Here is a 10,681-nt window from a genome sequence, read left to right on the forward strand (position 1 = left end):
TACTCAGGAGGCTGAGGCAGAAGAATTGCCTGAACCCAGGAGGCGGAGGTTGCGGTGAGCCGAGATTGCGCCATTGCACTCCAGCCTGGGTAACAAGAGTGAAACTCTGTCTCAAAAAAAAAGAAAGAATTGTTATAATAAAAATACTGGTTAACTAAACACAAAGTGCCAGGTACTGTTAGAAACATTTTTACATTTATTAGCATAATAATTCTAAGTATCATGTGAGTCAGAAAATATCCCCATTTTACTATGAAAAAAACTTATGCTTAAAGAGGATAAGTTACTTGTCCAAAACAGATCAAGGAAGAGCGCATTTTTCTTAACCTTTGCATTTAACAGATGCTATCCTCCCCATAGCATATGAATTCAAAAAAGAAGCACTCCCACCTCAGAATGACAGCAAGGGAGGGTTAAATATGATGATATGAAGATCTCACAGTCATTACAACAGGGTTTACGTTCAATCATAGCACTAATGTAACACAGAGAGAGGGTCTGGCATCCCCATTTTCCATTGACACCTATGCTAGACCACAAACATCTAGTTCCTCCTTCTGAAGCCTGCCACCACCCCTACTTTTTTTTGAGAAAGAGTCTCACTCCATTGCCCAGACTGGAGTGCAGTGGCACAATGTCGGTTCACTACAACCGTCGCCACCCAAGTTCGAGTGATTCTCCTGCCTCAGCCTCCCAAGTAGCTGGGATTACAAGTGGCCGCCACCACACACAGCTAATTTTTCTGTATTTTTAGTAAAGATGGGGTTTTACCACATTGGCCAGGCTGGTCTGGAACTCCTGACCTCAAGTGATCCGCCTGCCTGGGCCTCCCAAAGTTCTGGGATTACAGGCGTGAGCCACTATGCTTGGCCAATTGCTACCTCTTTTTATCCTATATAGACATCCTAGAGTTGCCAATGTCTGAGATGTTGAAAGAAATAATGCTTCTTATTGTCTCTTCAGTGTTGGTATGATTTGGGGTTTCTTGTTTGTGTGTTCTGAGGAAAAAAAAGATGAAAAGACAATACTTTAAAAAAACTGTATTCAGTGCTAGTGATCTGCTTCCATGTGTTTGAGTTTAATAGTACTCTATATGTCAAGCAAATCTTACTGAATTGGAAGTTTGCTATCAATAACATATACATACATATATATATATATATATAGAGAGAGAGAGAGAGAAAGAGAGAGAGAGAGAGAGGGAAAGAGAGAGAGAGAGAAAAGGGCTCATTTGAAAAATATATACTACTTTATAAGTAACTATGCATCTAATTACACTCCACAGGTTCACTCTTAAAAGTTTACGTAAGACCAGGTGTGGTGGCTCACACCTGTAAACTAAAATTTTATATTTAAAATGAAAGCAGGGGTCAGGCATGGTGACTCATGCTTGTAATCCCAACACTTTGGAAGGCAAAGGCAGGCAGATCACTTGAGCCCAGGAGTCGAGATCAGCCTGGGCAACATGGCATGACCTCATCTCTACTAAAAATACAAAAATAGCCAGGTGTGGTGGCGCATGCCTGTGGCCCCAGCTACTCTGGAGGCTGAGGTAGAAAGATCACTTGAACCTGGGAGGTTGAGGCTGCAGTGAGCTAAGCCAGCACCACTGCATTCCAGCCTGGGTGACAGACCAAGACCCTGTTTCAAAAATAAATAAGTAAAAGCAGGAAAACCCACAAAACAGTTCAGTCTGTTTTGTGGGTTTTTCTGGTTAATGATATTTTAAATTGTGTTTAGATTTACTAATAATTAAAAATTAACCAGTCCCTCACAATAGTTAAGAATGCTTCAGAACTTAAATAATTCAGAGGCCCTTTTGTGGGGCAGGAAAGGTAGTGTGTAATCCCATAAAAACCAAGAGAATATGTCCAAAACGTGGTCGGGGAAAAAAAAAAAAAAACACACAAGAGAAAACGCAAACAAGGTCCTTTCCTGCTCCATCCAGCTCCTACTCAGTCAGAGCTGGTATTTAACTATGGTCTCTCCTCACCTAAATGCTTATGCTCAGACTTCAATGATCCCAGTAACATAATAACTTCTAAAAAACAGCATGATTCTCTGTAAGAAATTAGCTTACCTTATTTTTTAAAACTTGGGAGGGGTGTGGCACAGAAGGTACATAGATGCATAGTACATAGATTTCAAAAGCTTTGATGAACATTTCCATGGAAATTTTACAGATCTGTATGTACTGTGAACAGAAATGAAAAGAGTCGAGGAAGTTTCACCCCCATAGTTCTAACCAAATCCAATCATCATTACTCTCACAGAAGAAACAATCAGCTGGGCACAGTGGCTCATGCCTGTAATCCCAACACTTTGGGAGGCCAAGGAGGATAGATCATGAAGTCAGGAGTTCAAGACCAGCCTGGCCAAAATGGTGAAACCCCACCTCTACAAAAATACAAAAATTAGCCAGGCACCTGTAATCTCAGCTACTGAGGAAGATGAGGCAGGGAATTGCTTGAACCTGAGAGGCAGAAGCTGCAGTGAGCCAAGATCGTGCCACTGCACTCCAGCCTGGGCAACAGAGTGAGGCTTCATCTCAAAAAAAAAAAAAAAAAAAAAAATCAGTGAAAAAGTAAATCATTAAGAGATATCCAAACTAAACTAGATCAAATGAAATATCTTTTATTTAATTACCTGAGGCTTCAAATAATCTAGGTATCAATGCTCATTTCCTAAAATACCCTCTTAGTCTAACCACAATAAAGTAAAAACTCAGTTAAACTAAGATAAAAATGAAACATAAAATTAAATAAAAATGAGCTCACAGTCTTGGACTTATTTTCTATATAAAATGCTTGTCGAAAATTGCTTAAATCCAGGTCATCTAAAATATTGACGGCAAAATCACAAGACAAACAAAAACCAATGGTAACACTGACTATTCGCTTTTTCAGTGACGCTGCTACCTTCATCTCTGAACAACCTGGGACCAGAAGAACAGCCTGCTGGAGCAGAAAAAACTCTAATCTAGAAGTCAGGGACATGGATTCTAGTTCAGTTGATGCTACTAGCTAGGTAGGTGGCCCTAAATGTCATTACTTTGTTTTTTCTCTTTCCCAGGGTTTACTTTTCTTAATCAAGAGGCTGACTAGACCAGTTTTTCCTAAACTCACCTAACCATAAGAAGTACCCCAGGGAAACTGTAAACGACATGGATTCCAAAGCCCTTTCCCAATTCAGGAGGTCTCTGGGTGAGGCCAAAGACCTTATTCTTTTTAAGTGATCCAAGTAAATCTTATTTATCATCAGGTAAATCTGGCAAACATGGACAAGGTAATCCTCAAGCTGCCTGCCTTCCAGCTCTGATTCTATACTTTCTGGGTATTTCATAATAGTCTTCTGAAAACACACAAAATTACAATCATTTAATGTATGATACTGCACAAAAATAAATGTATAAGATCATGAAAACAAATATATCCACTCCCTGTGACATATTTAAACACCAGTAAAAACATCTTCTAACCAGGCATGGTGGCATGCACCTGTAATCCCAGCAACTTGGGAGGCTGAGATGGCAGGATTGCTTGAGGCCAAGAGTTCAAGACCAGCCTGGGCAACATAGCAAGACCCTAATAAATATTGATAAATTTTTTTAAAAATTCCTAGACTCAAGGCAAATAGAACACTTAATTTGGTGAGAAAAAAATGTATGTAGGCGCTCAGCATATTAATATGGAGAGACTTGCTGAGTTATACAAAGAAATTACCTAATATCTTAGGTGAAAACTGCACAGTGAATTCCTTCTCTGAAGAACAGCATTATCTGGTGATCCCACCTGTTCTCAACTAAGAAAAAGCTAGAAAAGAGGCTGGCTGAGTCCCTACCAGCTGTAAATAGCATGCTCTGCAATACTGCAATGCAACTGTTACAAAGCTAAAAGAAAAACAAAGAAACAGTAACTGGTTACTAATTCTTCAAATGCACCTCAGCAGAGACAACCAGGTGGCCCAATCTTTTGTGAGGACGGTTTTGTCAGGTGAATGGAGAGCCTCTAACAAGGTTTCCACACACAAAGGTGGCAGCGTTTCATTTTGCTTTTCCTTCCCCCTACACTACATTGCTCTAGTTTTTCTAAAATTCTCATAATCCTCTAGTGGTATTTACTGAATTCATTCTCTTATTTAGACTTGTAAGAAGCTACAAAACTAACACACACACCTAAAAGAGAAAGGCTCCTTGCATGGAATACAGAAAGCAGAGTTGTGTAAAGGATGCTCATTAGCAACCAGTTATACAGATAGATTCAAAAATGTAAATAAAAACCAAGATTAAAACACAGTAAAACTGAATTTGACCAATTACTCTGTGACCCTTGCAACAGAAACAGATAAGAAACCAACAGTGAAACATTATTACATATTTAGCTATGGGAAAAACAGTTGTAGGGCAGCCCATGGCAGAAGCACACTAGTACAACACAGTGTTAGTATCAAACATTTCCAAAATGAATCTTGATGCTTGACATGCAAACACTGTCAACACAATTCTTTAGATTTAGGATCACATAGGCCAAAAAACTTATTTGTTTTAACGGCAAAAAAGGGGACACCAGTTGTTATGAACAATACCACAGAAGCATTGGGTTAAGGCCATATATGTTTAAACACATTTTTTTTCTATTTCCCAATAGGCTCTGAGGCAGTGTTGAGACAAAAGGCTAAACCTCACACTCAGTAAACTAGAAATATCAAACCAGGATCAAGGAGAGCAGCATAATAGAGAGGTTAAGAGAGCAGATCCTGGTATCACAAAGACCCAAGTTAAAACTCCAAGGCACAAATTACTGAGTGACCTTTAACAAATCATTTCACTCAAGAGTCAATTTCCTCATTTGTAAAATGGAGATAATACTTCATTCAGCTATTGTGAAATTTAAACAAAGTGATTCATATAAAGCCCTAGCCCCTGCGCCTGGCACACAATACATAGGTAAGTAATAATCATCACCATCATCATGATCAAACTGTAAAAGTAGCACAATTACTATCTTACAACCTCAAATAAAGCCAAGAGTTTCCTGGTAGCCAGAGAAAAAAAGACATTCACAGTTGGAATCCAGTCTGGGCAACATAGTGAGACCTTGTCTCTTGGGAAAAAGAAAAAAAGAAAGATGAAAGAAGACATTCACATATACTAATATAAAGGTTGCTTTTCTTCCCACATTACAGAACCTTCTATTTGGGCTCAAGCCATCCGCCCACCCTGGCCTCCCAAAATGCTGGGATTACAGGCATAAGCCGCCATGCCTGGCCAAAAGAATAATTTTCAATGAGATCTGGATTTATGATCTAACCTAGTTTGCGGAGTTACAGTTGGCATTGCTGGAGTGTCTGTTTTGTTTCTGTTTTTGTTTTGTAAATAGGGAATTTAGGAGAGAGGTAGAGGAAGAAAAAGTCTTCAAACCATCCAATGCACCATTATTCAGTAGAGAAAAACAATAAAGGGTTGATTGTTAAGATTATGTCATAATTGATTTAGAAAATGAAGACACGATTTAGAAAATGACACATCAGTTGAAACTCAGCCATAAAAAAAGGACCAATACAACTAATAGTAAGGTTAAAGTAACCAAACTCATAAAAAAAAAAAAATCCAGGAAAGGAAAGGTGAAAAACTCAATTATTCCCATAAAGTAACAAATACTCATTCTGTCCTTCTAAGATCATGGCTTAAATTTCCCATTTGCAACCAACTATCTTTGTCTGCTCTTCCGAATACGCCACTAGCTTGAATATATGCCTTTAACTTGAACTATCTTCTTTTTTTTTTTTTTTTTTTTTTTTTGATATGTTTTTTTTTTTTTTTTACCCAGTTTTTTTTTTTTTTTTTTTTTTTTTTTTTTTTTTTTTTTTTTTTTGGGAGACGGAGTCTCACACTGTTGTCAGGCTGAAGTACAGTGGCTCGATCTCCCTCACTGCAATCTCCGCCTCCCGGGTTCAAGCCATTTTCCTGCCTCAGCCTCCTGAGTAGTTGGGATTACAGGTGCACGCCACCACACCCAGTTAATTTTTTTGTATTTTTAGTAGAGAAGAGGCTTCACCATGTTGGCTGGAATAGTCTCAATCTCCTGACCTTGTGATCCGCCCGCCTTAGCCTCCTAAAGTGCTGGGATCACAGGTGTGAGTCACCTCACCCAGCCAACTTGGACTATCTTCTTACCAAATACGTCATTCTCATTAAAGACAAAAATAAAATCTTGTGCATTATTATTTTTCTAGAATTCATGGGGAAATATTAGTAATTCCATCATTTAAATACATTTCAAAAAAATACTAAGTAATTTTGAAGGAAAAAGAGCTCCTCATTAAAATAAATCCATCATAGAAAAGTTGTTCAAGGTCAGTCAAACACAGATTTCAAAATAATATGAACTTTGAAATTTTGAGTTGGGCAAGATTAAGGAGCTGTGAGGTAAAATACTAAATTCTCAAGATAAAAAGATACAGAAGTGAAGAAAAGACTTCAGCAAGAAGTACAAACTAGTGTCATCAATCCATCAGTAAATGTGCAAAATTTTGAGTAATAAAAAATATCATGCACTAGATCATCTGTATCAATATTGGGAAATTTAGCAATAGAAAGACTTTTAGGGGCATTTCCAAACATTCCAATGTATCTTTCTATATTACAGATATTACTGCAAAATGAAAGAAGTTAGATGCTCTAATTAACAACTTAGCTGTGAAAGAATGATACCCCCAAAATAATTTATGTCACCTAGAGATACTGGATATTTTCTTTTTAATATTTAAGAAACTAGAAGAACCTCCTTCTGCTTTTAAATGCAAATATACCAATCTTCAAAGCACATTCTACTCTATCCCTTTATATAAAAATTACTACAATGTGATCCTGTTCTAGAAAGGACATCATTCAACCAGAAAAATGGAATTAGGACAACCATACGCTCTTTAAGTATGTTCAGATCATCATATCCAGTGAGCTGTCACCAGGTACATACCACCTTCTTCAGAGGAGAGACAACTACCAGTGATCAAAATTCTATTTGAAGAAGGAACACTTAGGAACACTTTTGAGGACTATCAGGTAATGAAAGGTTACATACACATTTCAATACCGGCACATGCACTAACATCATCATAATTCAAAAACACAGCATCCCTTGGTTTTCAAATAACACTATTGACTGGAAACATTCAGAACTTCAATAATAATAGTGTGATTTGCTATTTACCTGTTCATTATATGGTAAAACAAACAAATACCACAATGCAAGAAATGATGTGCTGTATAAGCACCTTGAAACAGTGAGAGTTGACTTGGAGACATACTTCAATTTAATGTATCGGTGATCAAGGTTAAAAAAAGAATACTTTAAACTGAAAGAGTCAAGAAATAAATAAGCCCTAATAGAGGGAATCATTCTGCTGTCAAAGGCTCAAGCCTTCTGCCAAAATCACACTTGGTTTGGAAAACTGCTAACTGTTGTTAGATAAATGTAAAATAGTGAAGAAGGCTACAGGAGATACAGCCTCATAAAAAGCTAACTCACCTCTAGTCTTTCGAAGTTACATATTAATAACTAATTTTAGTTTAAAAACAAAAAAAACAACTCTTTAATAGCTAAGAGAAGTCATATCCAAAACGGGTAAATTTTTTGGTAGTACTTAGTTCACCCCACCCACTCCTTACCCTCAAAGGCAGACCTCAATCTTCCCCACAAGTCGCCAGGCAAGCAGGAACAGAAGCTATAGAAAATGTACTTCCAATCTTTGAAAGGCCAGTGTGGACGTTTGAGGAGGAGGAAAAGGACTGCAGTGGGTTTACAAAAGCTATGTTTTCCAAATGCCTGTGATTAAAGTCAACTAAACGGCATGGCATCAGCCAGCCCCTACCTTCACCTACCCACTAAGAACCCAGACAACAAAGGCAGCAGACTCCTCAAGATCAGAGGCCCACACAAAGGACACACACAAACACACACAAAAAAAGTGTCATGCAATGAAATTACACAGCCATAATGGGAAAAAGTGATGGCTGTCTTGTGCTTTTAAAGAACCTAGTAGCACTTACTAGTTCAATCCATCCCCAAATCCACGCCACCCTTTCAACTTTGCAATTAAGAGAGAGGAGAAATCCCGGTCAACTCGCCTTGGGGGGTTGGTCTGAGGGTAGGGGACTCAAGTAGGGAGGAGGATGGAGAAAGAAAGAGCAAGCCAATGAAAGATACCAAAATTTCCCACCTTTCTTAAATTCTTCCAGCATAGCGTCCAACTTGGTGTCATTGAAAACAAAGTGCAAGGGATGGTTATAAAATTTGGTGATGGTTTTCAAGGGAGTACAGTCATCTGGATCCACGAAGGCCAAATCTTTGACAAACAGCAGGTCCACGATGTTGGAGCGCTCCCCCTCAAACACTGGAATGCGGGTGTAGCCGCTCTCCATGATCTCAGACATGGTGTTGAAGTCCAGGATGGCTTCGCCAGTGATCATGAAGCAGTCCCGGAGCGGGGTCATCACGTCCTCCACCGTCTTGGTGCGGAGCTCCAGCGCCCCTTGGATGATGTTCAGCTCCTCCTTAACGAGGTCGTTGTAGGGGTCGGTGACCCGGAGCATCTCCAGCAGTTTTTCCCGGTTATAGACGGTGCCTATCTCCTGGCCCAGGACGCAGTCCAGCAGCTTGCTGACCGGGTAGGAAGCGGGAAAGGTCATCATCATGAAAAATTTGGTGAGGAAGATGGTGTTGGCCCCTACAGCCAGGCCGTGCCGGGAGCAGATGGCCTGAGGCACAATCTCCCCGAAGATGACGATGCCGATGGTGGAGACTACCACGGCCACGAGGCCCGAGCCGGCGATGTCGTCGAGCAGGATGGTGAGCGTGGTGTTGACCAGCACGTTGCCCAGCAGCAGTGAGCACAGCAGATAGTTGCCCTGCCTGCGCACCGGCTCGATGCGCTTGGCGTAATTCTTCTCCTTCTCCGTGCCGCAGTTCTGCACGATGCGCAGCTCCATCGGGTCCAGGGCCATAAGCCCCAAGTTGAGGCCGCTGAACATGCCCGACAGGCACAGCAGCAGCGAAATGAATATCACCTGCAGCCAGAAGGGCAGCAGGAACTTCTTCTCCTCGCCTACGATCATCTTGGTGTCCTCGCCATCGTGGTAAATCCAGGTGGTCTCGGCCCATGGGGGAGGCGGGAGCCCAGCCACCCCCGAGCCGCCCTTGCCCCCGACGGCGCCACTCGCGGACCCTGAGCCGCCGGAGCCCAGGGCAGGCGTGGAGAGCGACGTGCACAGGTAATAGGACTTGCTTTTCTCCATTTTGCGTAGCGGTTTGATCTCAATCTCGATGATGCCCGAGGTGCGGCGGTTGAGAATGATGTGGGGCAAGATGATGATGTCTGAGGTGCGGATGCCGCAGCGCTGGGGGCCGCTGTCCGGCTCCGGCGGCGCGGGACCCCCCAGTCCGCGCTCGCCAGGGCTGTGGCGCCGCCGCTCTTGCTCGGTGAAGGCGATGCGGGACCACGTCTCGTTGTTGATGTTCTGCCCGTACACCCGCAGCTTGACCCGGGTCCGTTCGCTCACCCGCAGCGCCCCCCCTTCCATGAACGACACGTCGTTCGTGTCCTCCAGCCGCAGCCCGATGATCACCGTCTCCTCGTTCTCGCCCGCCGCTGCGCAGCCGCCCGCGCTGCAGCAGCAGCTCAGCAGGAGCAGCGGCAGCAGCCGCCCCGCAGCCGCCTGCAGGACCCCCCGGCCGCGGGCGCTGAGGCTGCGGCGAGCCGCCATCTTCCAAGTGGGCAGTGCGGCGGCTGCCTGCCCGCCCGCCATCTTTACTTTGGGTTCACAAGCGCCACAGCCAATCATAGGGTGGCTGCTCCAGCTGCGGCTTCATCCTTTCCACCCGGCGGCGCGAGCACAGGCACCAGCCCCTGAGCGAGACTGCAACGGAGCGCCCGCGGCCAGTGCTCAGCAGTTCGCCTCCCTGACTGACAATGACTCGACCTCTGCCAGCTGAGGAACCCCGAGGCTAGAAGGAGGGTACAGAGGGAGGGAGAGAAGCGCCGGCTGCTCCCGCGAGAGGCAGGCCGACCAGCCAATCACGAGCGGGCGCCCGCCCTCCTGGCCAGGGGGCTGGAATGGGGGCGTGGCCGTGTGCCGCTCCGCGGACCAATGGCAAGGTAAGTGGGTGGGGCGATGAGAGCCACCGTCCCCCTCTGCACGCCAAGTTTCCAACTGAAAGGCGCGTGACTCTTGTGTATGTGCGAGGGGAGGGGGCGTGGCCAGCTGGGACTCGAGAGCCAGTCAAAGATGAGCGCTGTAGGAAAAGGGGCGGGGCCTCCGTCCCCCTGCCAATAGGAAGGAGCTGTCCGCAGGGCCGGTGCTCCACAGGGGGCCCTGTAGTAGATCCCGGCGCCTGGACCGGCCGGGTTTGGACCAAAGCCTTGCGGCACGAAGTGGCAAGTTTCCGCCGCATCAGCTTGCTGGCTGTCCAGTTCTCAATTTCTAGGCAGAAAGCCTCGGCGCCCTCCTGCCCCGGGAGCCCAAGAAGCCAACTAGACAGCCTAAAAAGCCGGGGCACCGGCCGCACTCCCCCACTCCACCTGCGCTGCGCTCCGCAGGGGTAAGCGGCGTCGGTGGCCCTGCACAGCTGCGGACCAGCAGTCCTCGCGCCTCTTCTAGGAGACGCGCGCCCTCTGCGGCTTG

General features: G+C 44.0%; 1 protein-coding gene across 3 annotated transcripts in view; it reads right to left on the reverse strand.

Moving 5' to 3' along the window:
• The window catches only part of CNNM2 (cyclin and CBS domain divalent metal cation transport mediator 2), a 165,700-nt gene extending 155,624 nt beyond the window's left edge, over window positions 1–10,076 (reverse strand). Inside the window, exon 1 of one of the 3 annotated variants that reach the window (XR_001826070.2) lies at window positions 8,221–10,076. Coding sequence is in view for 2 of the 3 variants with exons in the window: in XM_017531078.2 (XP_017386567.1) it covers window positions 8,221–9,841 (1,621 nt within the window). In the remaining variant the exon portion in view is untranslated. The remainder of the gene's footprint in view (window positions 1–8,220) is intronic. The other 2 variants (XM_017531078.2, XM_017531075.2) reach the window with 2 other exon arrangements.
• Window positions 10,077–10,681: the final 605 nt, after the last annotated feature.

Source organism: Cebus imitator, unplaced genomic scaffold (genome assembly GCF_001604975.1).
Source record: "Cebus imitator isolate Cc_AM_T3 unplaced genomic scaffold, Cebus_imitator-1.0 Scaffold71, whole genome shotgun sequence".
Lineage (NCBI taxonomy): Eukaryota > Metazoa > Chordata > Mammalia > Primates > Cebidae > Cebus > Cebus imitator.